The 20037-nt window shown below is 49.5% G+C and overlaps 1 protein-coding gene across 6 annotated transcripts in view; it reads left to right on the top strand.

Moving 5' to 3' along the window:
- LOC118387407 (adipocyte enhancer-binding protein 1-like) overlaps positions 1–20037 on the top strand; it is a 38355-nt gene that overhangs the window by 6842 nt on the left and 11476 nt on the right. Inside the window, exons 2-10 of one of the 6 annotated variants that reach the window (XM_052525496.1) lie at positions 4681–5007; positions 5380–5466; positions 6059–6103; positions 6315–6374; positions 7028–7105; positions 7907–8016; positions 8979–9118; positions 9475–9559; positions 11744–11888. In XM_052525496.1, the coding sequence (XP_052381456.1) occupies positions 4681–5007; positions 5380–5466; positions 6059–6103; positions 6315–6374; positions 7028–7105; positions 7907–8016; positions 8979–9118; positions 9475–9559; positions 11744–11888 (1077 nt within the window). Of the gene's footprint in view, positions 1–4680; positions 5008–5379; positions 5467–6058; positions 6104–6314; positions 6375–7027; positions 7106–7906; positions 8017–8978; positions 9119–9474; positions 9560–10864; positions 11010–11743; positions 11889–20037 lie in introns of all 6 variants that reach the window. The other 5 variants (XM_052525495.1, XM_052525497.1, XM_052525498.1 and 2 more) reach the window with 5 other exon arrangements.

Consider the following 20037-nt stretch of genomic DNA (forward strand, 5'->3'; position numbering starts at 1 on the left):
CCTGTTTGAGCTTCTGCCTGTAAACAGGAACCAGGAGTAATGAGTCATGATCTGATTTGCCGAATGGGGGACGAGGGAGGGCCTTGTATACTTGCTTGTGGGTAGAGTGATAGTGGTCTAGGACTTTATCAACGCTAGTGGTGAAAGAGATTTGGCATCATGTGTCAATGAAGAGGTATTAAAATCACTGGCAACAAAAAAATGCAGCCTTCGGGTGCAAGTTTTCTTGTTTGTTTATAGCCTCGTACCGTTTGTTAAGGTTCAGATTTTTATATTTTCTGGCCAGTGGTGTAATGTACACAACAGTCAGGATAACAGCTGAAAACTCCCTCGGGAGGTAGAAGGGTCGGTATTTGACCATCAGGTATTCCAAGACGGTGAACAATGGGTCGAGACTTCCACTGCGCTCGAGTCAGTCACCATTTTGTTGTTGATGAAAAGGCAAACCCCTCCCCATGTCTGACTCCACTGTCCAGTCCGCTCAGGGAACGGAGAATCCACTGAGTTGGGTAGCCATGTTGTACGAAAGCCATGTTTCAGAAAAGCAGAGAATATTGCAGTTACGAGAGTCCCGTCAGTAGCAAATCCGCGATCAAAGGTCATCCAACTGTGACCGTACATTGGCCAATAGAATGGAGTGAATAGGTGGCCTGTTTTCCCTTCGCCTTAATCTTGCCAGGCTCCCCCTCTCTTAGCTGTGTAATGCCAGTGTTTAGTTTTGGACACCCCCAAAAATTGGGTCAGAATTACAGAAAGAGCCCAGAGCATATGAGTTGAAGTTGAAGCTGGAATTAAGGCAAGTAAATATGCTGATCTGATGTTCAGAAGTTCTTGTTGGTTATAAGAAATGATAGTGGATACATTTTGTGAAAATAATATAATAAAAAGTAGAAGAAAATCAACATTTTCTTTTTAAAATAACAAAGTTGGGTTGGAGCTCACAAAATGGCAGCCATACAGTACAGCGCCATATTTTGTGGGTTACTCTCTGAAACCTCTCTGCCTGATTCTATCTGGCCTGAGAGGGAGAGTAACTGAGAAGCAGAACTTTCTGAAATATTTTTCGGCCAGTTCCGACATGTAGAATTGTCTTGTAAAACACGCCTGAGTCAGTTACTCCTTAAGCATCTCACTGTAAAATGACTCACAATTACAGGAAACATTCCAGTTCAGTAGTGTGTGTGTGTGTATGTGAACTTCATCGGGATTGGTGTCCCTTCCACGGGAATGTTGAGCTAACGTAGGCTAATGCGATTAGCATGAGGTTGTAAAAAACAAGAACATTTCCCAGGACATAGACATATCTGATATTAGAAGAAAGCTTAAATTCTTGCTAATCTAACTGCACTGTCCAATTTACAGTAGCTATTACAGTGAAATAATACCATGCTATTGTTTGAGGAGAATGCACAATTTTGAACATAAAAAGTTATTAATATACAAATTAGGCACATTTGGGCAGTCTTGAAACAACATTTTGAACAGAAATGCAATGGTTCATTGGATCAGTCTAAAACGTTGCACATAAACCGCTGCCATCTAGTGGCCAAAATGTATATCGCACCTTGGCTGGAATAATACATTATGGCTTTCTCTTGCATTTTAAAGATGATGATACAAAAAAAATACAAAAGAACAGTTGTTTTTTTTCTTTGTATTATAATTTACCAGACCTAATGTGTTATATTCTCCTACATTCCTTTCACATTTCCACAGACTTCAACGTGTTTCCTTTCAAATGGTACCAATAATATCCATATCCATGCTTCAGGGCCTGAGCGACAGGCAGTTAGATTTGAGTATGTCATTTCAGGCAAAAATTGAAAAAAGGGGCAGATCCTTATTAAGTTTGGTGCTTGTATAGAGGGCAAATACATCTGGTCTGACTCATGACAGGAACAGGGTGATAAGCGATGGTTCACTGGGTTCTCTTACCATCCCTTTCCCTTTTCATGTATATTTTTACAACCCTTCTCTCCTTACCGTGCTCTCTACCTCCCTCTTCCCCATTCCCCTCTCTCTCGCCATCCTCTCGACATTTCCCTCTGTGCAGTGAGGCCAAAGCCGCACATACAGATAGGAAAACTAACATTGGCTTTGCATTTAGAAACCACACGGCTAGCTATCTGTCAACAACATGTTCTCGGTTGAGACGGTTGACGTCTTGACCCTTTGTTTTCTCCCTAGAGTTTGTTATCAACCAATCATCATGAAGACCAATTTGTTAAAAAGCATGTTGACATATACAATTGTCTTGTGACTGAGAGTATTTACTTGAATTGTGCTGATAAAAAGTTATAACGTTTTATGTGTTTGTTTCGTAGTGGAAAAGTGGAAAGACTCCCTGCTGAATGGAGTTGTGAGTAACGGTGTGGTGTGTGGCTGATTATGGGTTTTTATTAACTGTGTGGTGTATGTGCGTGTTTGCGTGCATCTGCATGTGTGTATGTGTGGCTAACACTACAGTAATTTAGTGATGAGGGAGAGTATTACTGTGATATGCTCTTAGAGGTCTAAAAGTGTTTTCTTGGCAAAACCAACTTCAGTCTGTAATGACATGCACTGAGAGTCGGGAAGTAAGTTCAGGGAGGGAGTGTTTTAATAAATAAACGGCACATAATACAAAACAAGAAACACTAACAGCACTCAGACATGAAACAGAAACAATGACACCTGGGAAAGGAACCAAAGGGAGTGACATATATAGGGAAGGTAATCTGGGAAGTGATGGAGTCCAGGTGAGTCTGACGACACGCAGGTGCGCGTAACGATTGTGACAGGTGTGCGCCATAATGAGCAGCCTGGTGACCTAGAGGCCGGAGAGGGAGCACACGTGACAGAGGTCTCATGACCTGGACAAAGTCCAGCCGTGATATAATATGCTGTTTAGATAAAATATTGCATTATTTGGCAATCTGATTAAATATATTATTTTTAAATGTTTTTTTGTTGAAAAATGATTTTTGTTGATTTCCTGCATACCCAGACCCTTGATTATAAGAAGATTAAAATATAAATGTGTTCAAAATACCGAAAATGGGAAAGACAATGTATGACTGGGCCCAGTTGTAACAATGAAAGTTACGTTTCATATGCACAGTATTACATTCTCCACTGCATGGAGCAAAGCCATAAGCCTACTAGTTCTTTCCAAAGCCATAAGCCTTCTAGTTCTTTCCAAAGCCATAAGCCTACTAGTTCTTTCCAAAGCCATAAGCCTTCTAGTTCTTTCCAAAGCCATAAGCCTTCTAGTTCTTTCCAAAGCCATAAGCCTTCTAGTTCTTTCCAAAGCCATAAGCCTTCTAGTTCTTTCCAAAGCCATAAGCCTTCTAGTTCTTTCCAAAGCCATAAGCCTTCTAGTTCTTTCCAAAGCCATAAGCCTACTAGTTCTTTCCAAAGCCATAAGCCTTCTAGTTCTTTCCAAAGCCATAAGCCTTCTAGTTCTTTCCAAAGCCATAAGCCTTCTAGTTCTTTCCAAAGCCATAAGCCTTCTAGTTCTTTCCAAAGCCATAAGCCTACTAGTTCTTTCCAAAGCCATAAGCCTACTAGTTCTTTCCAAAGCCATAAGCCTACTAGTTCTTTCCAAAGCCATAAGCCTACTAGTTCTTTCCAAAGCCATAAGCCTTCTAGTTATTTCCAAAGCCATAAGCCTACTAGTTCTTTCCAAAGCCATAAGCCTTCTAGTTCTTTCCAAAGCCATAAGCCTTCTAGTTCTTTCCAAAGCCATAAGCCTTCTAGTTCTTTCCAAAGCCATAAGCCTTCTAGTTCTTTCCAAAGCCATAAGCCTACTAGTTCTTTCCAAAGCCATAAGCCTTCTAGTTCTTTCCAAAGCCATAAGCCTACTAGTTCTTTCCAAAGCCATAAGCCTACTAGTTCTTTCCAAAGCCATAAGCCTACTAGTTCTTTCCAAAGCCATAAGCCTTCTAGTTCTTTCCAAAGCCATAAGCCTACTAGTTATTTCCAAAGCCATAAGCCTACTAGTTCTTTCCAAAGCCATAAGCCTTCTAGTTCTTTCCAAAGCCATAAGCCTTCTAGTTCTTTCCAAAGCCATAAGCCTACTAGTTCTTTCCAAAGCCATAAGCCTACTAGTTCTTTCCAAAGCCATAAGCCTACTATTTCTTTCCAAAGCCATAAGCCTTCTAGTTCTTTCCAAAGCCATAAGCCTACTAGTTCTTTCCAAAGGATCGCAATCACTAATACTTTTCATTACAAACTAAACCTTTCTACAAACATATACCAAATGAAGCATTATCCACAGCTAATCAACCAGAAATAGTTAGACAGATGTCGACAGCAGGGATGTCAACACAGCGGGTTTGGCCGGCTGGCTGCTTGGTCTGAAACCAAAATAAAGCAGTGACCATGTGTCATTACTGAACCACTGAACACTGTGCGAGAGGAGGAATGTGATCAGACCTGCCCTTCAGGAAATAGGGGAGAAGAGAGGGAGAAAGAGAGGGCAAAGTGATACCTGTTGAGAGATTTCCGCTGTCTACTGCTCTCTCTCTTTCATGCTGTATTTAGTGGTCCCATATTCTGTTTCAACCTTGTGTTCTCTTTCTCAATTTTTCTGGATGGGGCTGGGGTGAAGTAATTGTGGTGGTCACTTTCTCATTTACAGCCACTCTCTCTCTCTCTCTCTCTCTCTCTCTCTCTCTCTCTCTCCATTTCTCTTTTCAGCCAGGGCAAAGAAAGCCGCAGAGAAGGAGGCCAAAGCCAAGAAGCAAAAAGCCAACAAGGCGCCCAAAGCCCCGAAACCCACTAAAAAACCCAAAGCCACCAAGGCACCCAAGAAGCTCAAGGCCACCAAGGCACCTAAAGCCACCAAGGCACCTAAAGCCACCAAGGCACCTAAAGCCACCAAGGCACCTAAGGTCACAAAGCCCAAAGCTACCAAGGGCTCCAAGACAACAGCATGGAAGGAGGAGGGGGTGAAGCCGGTGACCAGAATACCCAGTCTGGAAGAGGATGAGGAGAAACTCCTGATTGAGCTGGGCTGGGACAGACGTATGTATATATATTTAGGACATCTCTGTTCTAATCTGTTCCCTATGAGTTGCTTTTTTTCATGTCATACCTTTAAAAACAAGCAGGCCATGTTAATTTAGGGGCGGCAGGTAGCCTAGTGGTTAGAGCGTTGGACTAGTAACCGAAAGGTTGCTTGATCGAATCCCCGAACGACAGTAAAATTCTGTCTTTCTGCCCCTGAACAAGGCACTTAACCCACTGTTCCCTGGCCATCATTGTAAATAAGAATTTGTTCTTATCTGACTTGCCTAGTTAAAAAATAAAATGTAGTGGTACAGTATAATCTCATTAATTTGCAATGCGAGACAATATTTCTCTGTGTTGTGGTTTGTATGTGTTGTCTCTGCCCAGTAGACAGCAGACCCTCGGGACACACACCTCTCTCTGCTGGCTCCAAGACCCTGACAGAGCATGGTCAAGATTACTGGGACACCAAGCGTATGTCTGACATGACTCAACGATCTATCACTTTCAATCCAGTCTTCTCTGATTTGAAGCATGAATTTAGCTTGGCAAAGATTATGATCATATGTCACCAATAAACTATTACAACCAAAGCAAAACACTCATGTTGTCAAAGCCATTTCTAATGTTTTTGAAAGTTGAGTGGAAACACATTGATTTTCCTGTACAGTACTGTAGTTGTTCAGCCCTCTAAGACATCTACATTTCTGTTACCATCTCTAACGGCAGGGTAGCCTAGTGGTTAGAGCGTTGGTCTTGTAACCGGAAGGTTGCAAGTTCAAACCCCCGAGCTGACAAGGTACAAAATCTGTCGTTCTGCCCTTGAACAGGCAGTTAACCCACTGTTCCTAGGCTGTCATTGAAAATAAGAATTTGTTCTTAACTGACTTGCCTAGTTAAATAAAGGTACAATAAAATAACAATGGACAGAGAGAGGACTACCACTAAGGTCATCATGTATGTATCAGCCCATAAATAGCCCATAACAAATGAATTGGGCGGAACTCGAAACGACACATTTTAATAATTCAACGTATATTTACCATGCATGCAAATGTTCTTTCAGAGGAAACCACAGTGCCCTGGTACGAAGAGTATGATTATGCAGACTGTACGTACATTACACGTTATGTCTGTCTGTCTGTCTGTCTTTCTTTCTTTCCTGCAATTGTTTGGTCATGTATGATCACCTGTACAATCAGCCTGTACTGTCTGCATTCGTTGTGTGATCATGTTGGTAAGAGCACCCCTCTCTAACCCCCGTCTAACCTCTCTTAAACTCTCTTTAATCTCTCTCTAACCTCTGATCTCTCTCTCCACAGTGGCAGCTAAACAACTTGAGGAGGAGGCAGAGAAAGCTCGCAAGGAGAAGGAGGAAAAAGGTCTGAATCTCTTTTATCTGTCTGACAGAGAGAAACCTATAGCCCTGTCCCTTTAGGGCCCCCTTATGTGTTCATTCACTTACAGAGATGACCGGATTGTTTATGCAACAAGAACCATTATAGCCTGTAGATTGCAACATTGTCAGTGTTGGGGAGTGGAGGGAGGAAAGGACTGTGGCTGTGTGTGAGAGAGGGGGATGGATTGAGGAAGAGAGAGAGGGGACTGGGCGGGAGAAGGATGGAAAGAGAGTTTATCAAAACAGCTACTGCCATTGTGTTGGGGCCCTGGGCTGGTAGACATCATTAAGATAGACGGCGGAGAAGGGGAATGGAGAAAGAGAGGGAAGAAGGGATAAAGAGTAGGAGGGTGTTGGGGGTTATTTTGAGTGTGTGCAGGACTGCAGGCTGTCTACTTGAGAAGAGGTTTCAATTGTATACTTAAAAATCAGTATAGTTTAATTGGATAAAGTGAAACATATGTTTAGAAGAATATGCAGACTTATTGGAGGGGAAACAGAATGTCAGTGACTGTAATATTCAGTACTCTACTAGCAGCAGCACATGTGGAAGTATTTGATGCTTGGTGAGCTGGAGAGCCATGACCGTGTGTAAACATGCCTAGTCACATCTTGTTTTCCCATTATGCATCACAGTGAAGTGGCTGAGGAAGAAGTGGGAGGAGGAAGAAGAGGAGAGGCTGAGGAAGATCCCAGTACATGCCGAACCCAAGAGTAAGAAAATCACCTCAACACTGGTTTTCATCTTTATTCATGAGAAGCTTCAACTTCACTTGAGGGGCGGCAGGTAGCCTAGCGATTAAGAGCATTGGACCAGTAACCAAAAGGACGTTGGTTCGTATCCCAGAGCTGACTAGGTGAAACATCTGTTGATGTGCCATTGAGCAAGTCACTTTACCCTAAAGTTTTGGTGTTTTGGTATCAGCTGGTATCAAAATGTGCAGCCAGGGGGGGGGGCCCAGGACAGACTTTGGGAAAACCTGCCTTACATGACTGTCTATTTCCTGCAGCTGGACTGTTGGCCTTGTTTTCTCCTGTCTACTGTAACAACCTGGCTTTCTCCCCAATCAGACTTCTGGTCCTGCCAGAAAGACATGTTTTACTGTACAGTCAGACGAGGAGACGACTAGCATTTTCGCTCTCTTTCTCTTCCTCTTACAAGCACCAGATTACAAGCACCCATAAAAAGGAAAATGGTCGCTGCAAGATTTTTTTTGTTGACGCACTTGAAAACAAACCATTCTCTTTTCACCCTTTCAGAAAAGCTTTCACAAAAGCATTGTGTGTATGTGTTGGTCAGTGTGCGTGCTTGCCTGTGTGTGTATGTGTTTGTGTAAGATGTGGTCAGCATCAACTGAGTGTTTTCAGCCTGTTGCTCTCACTACAGACCAACATATTTAGCCGACAGAAACTTTTTTGTAGTCTTTATTTGACAATAAAGCAGATAAAACAAAAATGATTTTTGTTTAGTTTTTTGGAGTGTGTCACGTGATTTATGAGTTGTTTTGTTCCTAGAATGCCCTCCTCTAGGTTTGGAGTCCCATCGTGTTGACGATGACCAGCTGCTGGCCTCTTCTCAGTCTCACCACGGCTTCTCTGCTCAGCGGGGCAGGCTCAACATGCAGGTAAACACGGTACTACATTACACTGTAGTGAGTTGGGTGGGTTGTCTATGTTAGTTTTTCTATGATTTGCTATTTCTGTGTTTGGCCTGGTATGGTTCTCAATCAGAGGCAGCTGTCAATCGCTGTCCCTGATTGAGAACCATATTTAGGCAGCCTGTTTTCTATTGTGTTTGGTGGGTGATTATTTTCTGTTCTGTGTTTTATGTATGCACCGTACAGGACTGTTTCGGTTTCATTTAGTTCTCTTTGTTGTTTGGTTATTTAGTGTTCTGAGTTATAAATAAATATAATGAACACTTTCCACGCTGCGCATTGGTCCTCTGATCCTTCTTACTACTCCTCCTCAGAAGAGGAGGACGAGAATCGTTACACATAGTACTGCCTCATTTAAGTCTCACCACAGCTTCTTTGCTCAGAGAGGCATGCTCAACGTGCAAGTACACACAGTATGATACACTATCACTGGTGTACCAGACGCCCCTGCAAGGCGGCCCACTGGCTATGGGGGCACCAAACCCAATAATAAAACAACAACAATAAGAACACAATAATAGGATATGAACATGTCATATGCCATGGCAAATATGTTGAGAATGACAGGAAATTAGCTCTAAAATAGCAACATATTCTCTCAGCCTCATGGCAAAATGTGTAGAATAGCATGAGATTAGCTATAATAGCACATTTTTCTCTTTCCCCATAGTTAAATGTGTATAATTGTAGGAAGTTAGCTGCTTCCCCCCCCCCTTGCGGACCTTGTGTGTGTGTGTGGGGGGGGGACATACACCATAGTACGGCAGTTTATAGACACAGAATGTTGTAATACCCATTATACTTGTTGTATTCTAATGTTCCTGTATACAAATGCACAAACCAAATCTTCACATAAAATCATGAGAAATGTCAGGACACACACAGCCACGACACATCTGACGAGAGAGGGGGCTATTTTGTCTTCCCAGAGCTCTGGTAATGAGGAGGGTGTGTACGGAGGTGCGTGGTGTGCTGAGCCAGAGGAGAAGAACCACTGGTTTGAGGTGGACGCTCGCAGAGAGGTGGAGTTCACTGGAGTCATCGTACAGGGCAGGAACTCAGACACAGCGTAAGTCCTGCTGCCTGGTGTCACTGCACTGGGATCACTGCACTGTGGTCACTGCACTGTTCACACAGCCAGGGCCAGGTGGAATCCCCATTAACCTGCACAATTGATTTGAAATGAACAACACATTAAATTAATCCAAACCAAACAGCATATACTGTACATCAATAGGTTGAGTTGTATCCATTAGATAGGCAGAATGCTGTAAAAGGGATTATAGAGAAAATGTCAAAGGAAATGGAATCTTACCTGTGGAATCATCAGGCATTTTGAATGTTAGAGATATATGTTGGATATTCGTAAGACTTGTAGAGTCTCACTCTCTCTCTCGCTCTCTTTTTCTTCTCTCTGTATTTCAGGGAAGATTTTGTGTCCACGTTCTACGTGTCCTTCAGTAATGACAGTCGTGATTGGACGGTGCTCCATGATGGCTATGCTGAGTGGGTCAGTAACCTCTCTTACGATTGATCAGTACAGCCGGCAATTTAATAACCAAATAATCACTTAATTTTCCACCGATCTAACCTCTTCCCTCACCATACCTTTCCTCCCCATACCCTCTCCTCTCCTCTCCATACCCTCTCCTTCCCCTCTCCTCCCCATACCCTCTCCTCTCCATACCCTCTCCTCTCCATACCCTCTCCTCTCCTCCCCATACCCTCCCCTCGCTTCTCCTCCCCATACCCTCTCCTCTCCATACCCTCTCCTCTCCTCCCCATACCCTCTCCTCTCCTCCCCATAACCTCTCCTCTCCATACCCTCTCATCCCATACCCTCTCCTCTCCTCCCCATACCCTCTCCTCTCCTCCCCATAACCTCTCCTCTCCATACCCTCTCATCCCATACCCTCTCCTCTCCTCCCCATACCCTCCCCTCGCTTCTCCTCCCCATACCCTCTCCTCTCCATACCCTCTCCTCTCCTCCCCATACCCTCTCCTCTCCTCCCCATACCCTCTCCTCTCCATACCCTCTCATCCCATACCCTCTCCTCTCCTCCCCATACCCTCTCCTCTCCTCCCCATACCCTCTCCTCTCCTCCCCATACCCTCTCCTCTCCACCATACCTTCTCCTCTCCTCCCCATACCCTCTCCTCTCCTCCCCATACCCTCTCCTCTCCACCATACCTTCTCCTCTCCTCCCCATACCCTCTCCTCTCCATACCCTCTCCTCTCCATACCCTCTCCTCTCCTCTCCTCTCCTCTCCTCTCCTCTCCTCTCCTCTCCTCTCCATACCCTCTCCTCTCCTCTCCTCTCCATACCCTCTCCATACCCTCTCCTCTCCTCTCCATACCCTCTCCTCTCCTCCCCATACCCTCTCCTCTCCTCCCCATACCCTCTCCTCTCCATACCTTCTCCTCTCCTCCCCATACCCTCTCCTCTCCTCCCCTCCCCATACCCTCTCCTCTCCATACCCTCTCCTCCCCATACCCTCTCCTCTCCATACCCTCTCCTCTCCTCTCCTCTCTCTCCTCTCCTCTCCATACCCTCTCCTCTCCTCCCCATACCATCCCCTCGCTTCTCCTCCCCTTACCCTCTCCTCTCCATACTCTCTCCTCTCCTCCCCATAACCTCTCCTCTCCTCCCCATAACCTCTCCTCTCCATACCCTCTCCTACCCATACCCTCTCTTCCCCTCTCCATACCCTCTCCTCTCCTCCCCATACCCTCTCCTCTCCTCTTCATACCCTCTCCTCTCCTTCCCCTCTCTGTCCCTCTTTCTCTCCTCCCTCCTTCCCTCCCTCCCTCCAGTTGTTCTATGGGAATGTGGATAGGGACTCTCCAGTGATGGTGCAGTTTGATTGGCCAACCGTGGCACGTTACATCCGTGTCCTTCCCCAGAGCTGGAACGGCAGCCTGTGTCTCAGAGTTGAGGTCATGGCCTGCCAACTGACCAGTGAGTACAGTACAATACATAACCCCATCAACCCTCCATAAACTCCAGAATGTCATCACACCCCAAACTCCCCATACCCTCTCCTCCCCATACCCTCTCCTCTCCATACCCTCTCCTCTCCTCCCCATACCCTCTCCTCTCCTCCCCATACCCTCTCCTCTCCATACCCTCTCCTCTCCATACCCTCTCCTCCCCATACCCTCGCTTCTCCTCCCCATACCCTCTCCTCTCCATACCCTCTCCTCTCCTCCCCATACCCTCTCCTCTCCTCCCCATAACCTCTCCTCTCCATACCCTCTCATCCCATGCCCTCTCCACTCCTCCCCATACCCTCTCCTCCCCATGCCCTCTCCACTCCTCCCTATACCCTCTCCTCTCCATACACTCTCCTCTCCTCCCCATACCCTCTCCTCTCCTCCCCATACCCTCTCCTCTCATCCCCATACCCTCTTCTCTCCTCCCATACCCTCTCCTCTCCATACCCTCTCCTCTCCTCCCCATAACCTCTCCTCTCCATACCCTCTCCCCCCCCCATACCCTCTCCTCTCCATACCCTCTCCTCCCCATACCCATACCCTCTCCTCCCCATACCCTCTCCTCTCCTCTCCATACCCTCTCCTACCCATACCCTCTCTTCTCCTCTCCATACCCTCTCCTCTCCTCCCCATACCCTCTCCTCTCCTTCCCCTCTCTGTCCCTCTTTCTCTCCTCCCTCCTTCCCTCCCTCCCTCCAGTTGTTCTATGGGAATGTGGATAGGGACTCTCCAGTGATGGTGCAGTTTGATTGGCCAACCGTGGCACTTTACATCCGTGTCCTTCCCCAGAGCTGGAACGGCAGCCTGTGTCTCAGAGTTGAGATCATGGCCTGCCAACTGACCAGTGAGTACAGTACAATACATAACCCCATCAACCCTCCATAAACTCCAGAACATCATCACACCCCAAACTCCAACACCTTCATAACCCCTAAAATGACAATAATCACTTCCTCAACGATCCCCGTTGCCATCCCCATCCTCAACATCACCGTTACCATCCCCATACTCAACATCACAGTTTACCATCACAGTCCTCACCATCCCCATCCTCAACATCCCCGTCCTCAACATCCCAGTTTACCATCCCCGTCCTCACCATCCCCGTCCTCAAAATCCCCGTCCTCAACATCCCCATTACCATCCCCGTCACCAACATCCCCGTTACCATCCCCATCCTCAACATCACCGTTACCATCCCCATTCTCAACATCCCCGTTACCATCCCCATCCTCAACATCCCAGTTTACCATCCCCGTCCTCAACATCCCCATACTCAACATCCCCGTCCTCACCATCCCCATCCTCAACATCCCCGTCCTCAACATCCCCATCCTCAACATCCCCGTCCTCACCATCCCTGTCCTCACCATCCTCATCCTCAACATCCCCGTCCTCAACATCCCCGTCCTCACCATCCCCCCGTCCTCACCATCCCCGTCCTCAGCATCCCCGTCCTCAACATCCCCATTACCATCCCCGTCCTCAACATCCCCGTCCTCACCATCCCCATCCTCACCATACCGGTCCTCAACATCCCAGTTTACCGTCCTCAACATCCCAGTTTACCCCCGTCCCCGTCCTCACCATCCCCGTCCTCAACATCCCCGTCCTCACCATCCCCGTCCTCACCATCCCCGTCGTCAACATCCCCGTCCTCAACATCCCCGTTACCATCCCCGTCCGCACCATCCCCATCCTCACCATCCCCGTCCTCAACATCCCCGTTACCATCCCCGTCCTCACCATCCCCGTCCTCAACATCCCCGTCCTCAACATCCCCGTCCTCAATCAATCAATCAATCAAATTTTATTTATATAGCCCTTCGTACATCAGCTGATATCTCAAAGTGCTGTACAGAAACCCAGCCTAAAACCCCAAACAGAAAGCAATGCAGGTGTAGAAGCACGGTGGCTAGGAAAAACTCCCTAGAAAGGCCAAAACCTAGGAAGAAACCTAGAGAGGAACCAGGCTATGTGGGGTGGCCAGTCCTCTTCTGGCTGTGCCGGGTGGAGATTATAACAGAACATGGCCAAGATGTTCAAATGTTCATAAATGACCAGCATGGTCGAATAATAACAAGGCAGAACAGTTGAAACTGGAGCAGCAGCACAGTCAAGTGGACTGGGGACAGCAAGGAGTCATCATGTCAGGTCATCCTGGGGCACGGTCCTTGGGCTCAGGTCCTCCGAGAGAGAGAAAGAAAGAGAGAATTAGAGAGAGCAAATGTGGGGTGGTGTCACGAGTCCGACCGAGGGTGTCTCCCCTTCCCGGGCGGTTGGCGCTCGGCGGTCGTCGTCACCGGCCTATTAGCTGCCACTGATTGTTTTTCCTCTCCCTTGTATGTTTAGTGGTAGCACCTGTTCATGATTAAATCAGCTAATTAGTTTGTCTTTATTAGACAGCCGGCCCGCCTGGTTGTTGTGCGGGATTATTGCAGTGTAACCTTCGGCTCTGTTGTTAGAAGTACGTGTTAGTGCCTGGTCGTTACTTTTTCTGTTGTACATTCTCATGCCCTGTGTTTGGGGCCGTTACTATTGTGAGCACCCTGGGATGCGTTGGCGCTATTAAAGACGCACAGCTTTGCACTCACTGTCTCCTGCGTTTGACTCCACACACCTACGACACCTGAAGTGTTACAGAATCCCGCACCTAATAAAATCGAATGGAGTCAGCAGGAGCAGCAGCCAACCCTCTCCCATCGATGGAGGAACGGGTTCTCCACCACACCACCATTCTCCATCGGATCGGATCCGCGATGGATCAAGTGATGGAGAGAATGGACCGATGGGAGAGGAGTGGTCTCCTCTCCACCTTCGGCACCCCGACTCCGGACTCCCCATCACTCGACTCCAGCACCCTTCGTCTGACGCTACCGAGGGCTTATGATGGAGCGGCGGGTTGCCAGGGGTTTCTGCTTCAGCTGGAGCTATACCTGGCCACCGTTAGACCCACTCCCTCAGGAGCGGAGAGGGTGAGTGTCCTCATCTCCTGCCTCACGGGTCGTGCTCTGGAGTGGGCGAACGCAGTCTGGAATGGCCCAGACTCAGCGCGGGAGCACTACCCAGAGTTTTCCTGCCGCTTCCGTGCCGTATTTGATCACCCTATAGACGGCCGAGCGGTGGGAGAACGACTTTTCCATCTCAGGCAGGAGAGGAGGAGCGCCCAGGATTACGCGCTGGAGTTCCGGACCTTGGCAGCCGGATCTGGGTGGAACGACAGGGCCCTTATGGACCACTACAGGTGTGGTCTCCGAGAGGACGTCCGCCGGGAGTTAGCGTGTCGGGACACCACTCTGTCACTGGATCAGCTGATTGACATGTCCATTCGACTGGACAATCTGCTGGCTGCCCGCTGGCGTTCAGAGAGGGTCCTGTGCGTTCCACCACCCAGTCCCTCCGCTCCCATTCCGATGGAGTTGGGAGGGGCTGCGCCGAGGGGTACCGGAGGAGGAGGCCTTCCCTGCACCAACTGTGGTCGGAGAGGACACACGTCTGATCGGTGCTGGGGGTCCGTCTGGGAGTAGAGATGGCAGGCGGAACGCTTCTCGGTCACCCCAGGTGAGTCAGCATCAGACTCACCCAGAATCCCTTGTTGGCCATATGTTTGTCTTAATCTCTTTCCTTCACTTTTTTCCCTCTTCCCAGCATAGGGCGCTAGTCGATTCAGGCGCAGCTGGGAACTTTATGGATCGCGGACTCGCCCTTAAGTTAAGGGTTCCGCTGGTGCCGATAGATTCTCCTTTCCCGTGCACTCCCTAGATAGCCGGCCATTAGGGTCAGGGATGGTCGGGAGACCACGGTCCCACTGGACATGGTGACGCAGGGGAATCATAGGGAGCGTATCAGTTTTTTTATTATTGATTCGCCTGCGTTTCCAGTGGTGCTGGGGACTCCTGGCTGGCCCGGCACAATCCTAAAATTTCGTGGAGACAAGGGGTTCTCCAGGGGTGGTCAGAGGAGTGTTCTGGAAGGTGTTTGGGAGTTTCCATCGGTGCCACGTCGGTGGAGAGTCCAGACCAGGGTGCCACGGTGTGCATTCCCCCGAGTATGCCGATTTGGCAATCGCTTTCAGTAAAGTGAAAGCGACTAAATTACCACCTTATCGACCGGGAAGGGATTGTACGATAGATCTCCAGGTAGACGCTGCGCTTCCCAAGAGTCATGTGTACCCGCTGTCCCAGGAGGAGACGTTGGCAATGGAGACATATGTCACGGAGTCGCTGGGACAGGGGTACATTCGGCCCTCCATTTCACCCGTCTCCTCGAGTTTCTTTTTGTGAGGAAAAGGAGGGAGGTTTGCGTCCGTGTATCGATTATAGAGGTCTAAACGCCATCACAGTGGGGTATAGTTACCCTCTACCTCTCATCGCTACGGCGGTGGAATCGTTCCACGGAGCGCAGTTCTTCACAAAACTGGATCTCAGGAGCGCGTATAGTCTGGTGCGTATTCGGAAGGGAGACGAGTGGAAAACCGCATTTAGTACTACATCCGGCCACTATGAGTACCTCGTCATGCCGTATGGGTTAAAGAATGCTCCAGCCGTTTTCCAATCCTTTGTAGACGAGATTCTCAGGGACCTGTGCGGTCAGGGGTGGTTGTTTATATCGATGACATTCTGATCTACTCGGCCACTCACACCGCGCATGTGTCTCTGGTGCGCAAAGTGCTTGGAAGACTGCTGGAGCATGACCTATACGTCAAGGCTGAGAAATGCGTGTTCTCTAAACGAGCCGTCTCTTTTTCTGGGATATCGCATTTCCACCTCGGGGGTGGTGATGGAGGGTGAACGATTAGGGCCGTGCGTGGTGGCCGACTCAACCACGGTAAAGGAGGTGCAGCGGTTTTTGGGTTTGCCAACTACTACCGGAGGTTTATCCGGGGTTTGGCCAGATAGCGGCTCCCATTACCTCACTGCTGGGGGCCCGGTGCGATTGCAGTGGTCAGCACAGGCGGACAGGGCATTCAACAAGTTGAAGGCGCTGTTCACTGAGGCGCCCGTGTTGGCGCATCCGGATCCCTCTCTAGCATTCATAGTGGAGGTGGACGCGTCCGAGGCTGGGGTGGGTGCCGTGCTATCACAGCGCTGGGCACGCCACCAAAACTCCGCCCCTGCGCTTTCTTCTCAAGGAAGCTCAGCCCAGCGGAGCGTAACTATGATGTGGGGGACCGGGAGTTGCTAGCGGTGGTTAGAGCTCTGAAGGTGTGGAGACACTGGCTTGAGGGGCTAAACACCCTTTTCTCATCTGGACCGACCACCAGAATCTGGAGTATATTCGCTGCAAGGAGACTTAACCCACGTCAGGCAAGGTGGGCCATATTCTTCACCCGGTTCCGGTTTACTTTGTCTTATAGACCGGGCTCCCAGAACGTGAAGGCTGACGCACTGTCCCGCCTTTACGACACCGAGGATGGGTCCACCGAACCTACTCCCATTCTTCCCGCCTCTAAGCTGGTAGCCCCAGTGGTATGGGAGGTGGACTCGGACATCGAGCGGGCGTTACGGGCTGAACCCGCGCCTCCTCAGTGTCCAGCGGGGCGAAGGTACGTGCCGCTGATGTTCGGGACAAGCTGATTCGGTGGGCTCACGTCCTACCCTCCTCGGGTCACCCTGGGGTGACGAGGACAGTGGGGAGCCTTCAGGGGAGGTATTGGTGGCCTACGTTGGTTAAGGACGTTAAGGGTTATGTCTCCTCTTGCTCAGTGTGCGCTCAGAGTAAGGCTCCTAGGCACCTTCCTAGAGGGAAGCTACAACCCCTCCCGTTCCACAGCGGCCATGGTCACATCTGTCCATAGATTTCCTGACCGATCTTCCGCCGTCTCAGGGGAACACCGCGGTTCTAGTGATTGTGGATCGGTTTTCTAAGTCCTGCCGTCTCTCCCGTTGCCCGGTATCCCTACAGCCCTGCAGACTGCGGAGGCATTATTTACCCATGTCTTCCGGCACTACGGGGTGCCGGAGGACATCGTTTCTGATCGGGGCCCCCAATTCACGCCTCGGGTATGGAGAGCGTTCATGGAACGCTTGGGGGTCTCTGTCAGCCTGACCTCCGGTTATCACCCCGAGAGTAATGGGCAGGTGGAGAGATTGAACCAGGAGGTGGGTAGGTTTCTGCGGTCGTATTGCCAGGATCGGCCAGGGGAGTGGGCACGATACATTCCCTGGGCTGAAATGGCTCAGAACTCACTACGCCACTCCTCTACTAACGTGTCCCCTTTTCAGTGTGTGTTGGGATACCAGCCGGTCCTGGCACCATGGCATCCGAGCCAGACCGAGGCTCCTGCGGTGGAGGAATGGGTACAGCGCTCCAAGGAGACCTGGAGGGCCGTCCAGGAGTCTCTACGACAAGCGAGTGGACGGCAGAAGAGGAGTGCTGACCGCCACCGCAGTGAGGCCCCGTGTTTGTACCGGGGACAGGGTCTGGCTCTCGACCCGAAACCTACCTCTCCGCTTGCCCTGCCGGAAGCTGGGTCCGCAGTGTGTAGGGCCCTTTAAAGTCCTGAGGAGAATAAACGAGGTGTGTTATCGATTACAACTCCCTTCCTATTATCGAATTAACCCCTCGTTTCATGTGTCTCTCCTCAGGCCGGTGGTAGCTGGTCCCCTGCAGGACAGTGAGGTACCGGAGGTCCCTCCCCCCTCTGGACATCGAGGGGACCCCGGCGTACACGATCCGGGCCATTCTGGACTCAAGACGCCGGGTGAGGGGCCTGCAGTACCTCGTGGACTGGGAGGGGTACGGTCCGGAGGAGAGGTGCTGGGTACCGGTGAGGGACATCTTGGATCCATCCATGTTGAGGGATTTCCATCGCCTCCATCCGGATCGCCCTGCACCTCGTCCTCCGGGCGACCTCGAGGCCGGTGTCGGCGCGCTGCGGGAGCCGCGCGTCAGGAGGGGGTACTGTCACGAGTCCGACCGAGGGTGTCTCCCCTTCCCGGCGGTTGGCGCTCGGCGGTCGTCGTCACCGGCCTATTAGCTGCCACTGATTGTTTTTCCTCTCCCTTGTATGTTTAGTGGTAGCACCTGTTCATGATTAAATCAGCTAATTAGTTTGTCTTTATTAGACAGCCGGCCCGCCTGGTTGTTGTGCGGGATTATTGCAGTGTAACCTTCGGCTCTGTTGTTAGAAGTACGTGTTAGTGCCTGGTCGTTACTTTTCTGTTGTACATTCTCATGCCCTGTGTTTGGGGCCGTTACTATTGTGAGCACCCTGGGATGCGTTGGCGCTATTAAAGACGCACAGCTTTGCACTCACTGTCTCCTGCGTTTGACTCCACACACCTACGACACCTGAAGTGTTACAGGTGGCCAGTCCTCTTCTGGCTGTGCCGGGTGGAGATTATAACAGAACATGGCCAAGATGTTCAAATGTTCATAAATGACCAGCATGGTCAAATAATAGTAAGGCAGAACAGTTGAAACTGGAGCAGCAGCATGGCCAGGTGGACTGGGGACAGCAAGGAGTCATCATGTCAGGTAGTCCTGGGGCATGGTCCTAGGGCTCAGGTCAGTTGAAACTGGAGCAGCAGATATGGCCAGGTGGACTGGGGACAGCAAGGAGCCATCATGTCAGGTAGTCCTGGGGCATGGTCCTAGGGCTCAGGTCCTCCGAGAGAGAGAAAGAAAGAAGGAGAGAATTAGAGAACGCGCACTTAGATTCACACAGGACACCGAATAGGACAGGAGAAGTACTCCAGATATAACAAACTGACCCTAGCCCCCCGACACAAACTACTGCAGCATAAATACTGGAGACTGAGACAGGAGGGGTCAGGAGACACTGTGGCCCCATTCGAGGGCACCCCCGGACAGGGCCAAACAGGAAGGATATAACCCCACCCACCTTGCCAAAGCACAGCCCCCACACCACTAGAGGGATATCTTCAACCACCAACTTACCATCCTGAGACAACAATCCCCGTTATCATCCCCGTCCTCAACATCCCCCACCATCCTCAACATCCCAGTTTACCATCCCCAGTCCCGTCCTCACCATCCCGTCCTCAACGATCCCCGTTTCTCAACATCCCCGTCCTCAACATCCTCAGTTTACCATCCCCGTCCTCCTCCCGTTACCATCCCCGTCCTCAACATCCCGTCCTCACCATCCCCGTCCTCACCATCCCCATCCTCACCATCCCCGTCCTCAACATCCCCGTTACCATCCCCGTCCTCACCATCCCCGTCCTCAACATCCCCGTCCTCAACATCCCCGTCCTCAATCAATCAATCAATCAAATTTTATTTATATAGCCCTTCGTACATCAGCTGATATCTCAAAGTGCTGTACAGAAACCCAGCCTAAAACCCCAAACAGAAAGCAATGCAGGTGTAGAAGCACGGTGGCTAGGAAAAACTCCCTAGAAAGGCCAAAACCTAGGAAGAAACCTAGAGAGGAACCAGGCTATGTGGGGTGGCCAGTCCTCTTCTGGCTGTGCCGGGTGGAGATTATAACAGAACATGGCCAAGATGTTCAAATGTTCATAAATGACCAGCATGGTCGAATAATAACAAGGCAGAACAGTTGAAACTGGAGCAGCAGCACAGTCAAGTGGACTGGGGACAGCAAGGAGTCATCATGTCAGGTCATCCTGGGGCACGGTCCTTGGGCTCAGGTCCTCCGAGAGAGAGAAAGAAAGAGAGAATTAGAGAGAGCAAATGTGGGGTGGCCAGTCCTCTTCTGGCTGTGCCGGGTGGAGATTATAACAGAACATGGCCAAGATGTTCAAATGTTCATAAATGACCAGCATGGTCAAATAATAGTAAGGCAGAACAGTTGAAACTGGAGCAGCAGCATGGCCAGGTGGACTGGGGACAGCAAGGAGTCATCATGTCAGGTAGTCCTGGGGCATGGTCCTAGGGCTCAGGTCAGTTGAAACTGGAGCAGCAGATATGGCCAGGTGGACTGGGGACAGCAAGGAGCCATCATGTCAGGTAGTCCTGGGGCATGGTCCTAGGGCTCAGGTCCTCCGAGAGAGAGAAAGAAAGAA

Source organism: Oncorhynchus keta, chromosome 9, assembly GCF_023373465.1.
Source record: "Oncorhynchus keta strain PuntledgeMale-10-30-2019 chromosome 9, Oket_V2, whole genome shotgun sequence".
Taxonomy (NCBI): Eukaryota; Metazoa; Chordata; class Actinopteri; order Salmoniformes; family Salmonidae; genus Oncorhynchus; species Oncorhynchus keta.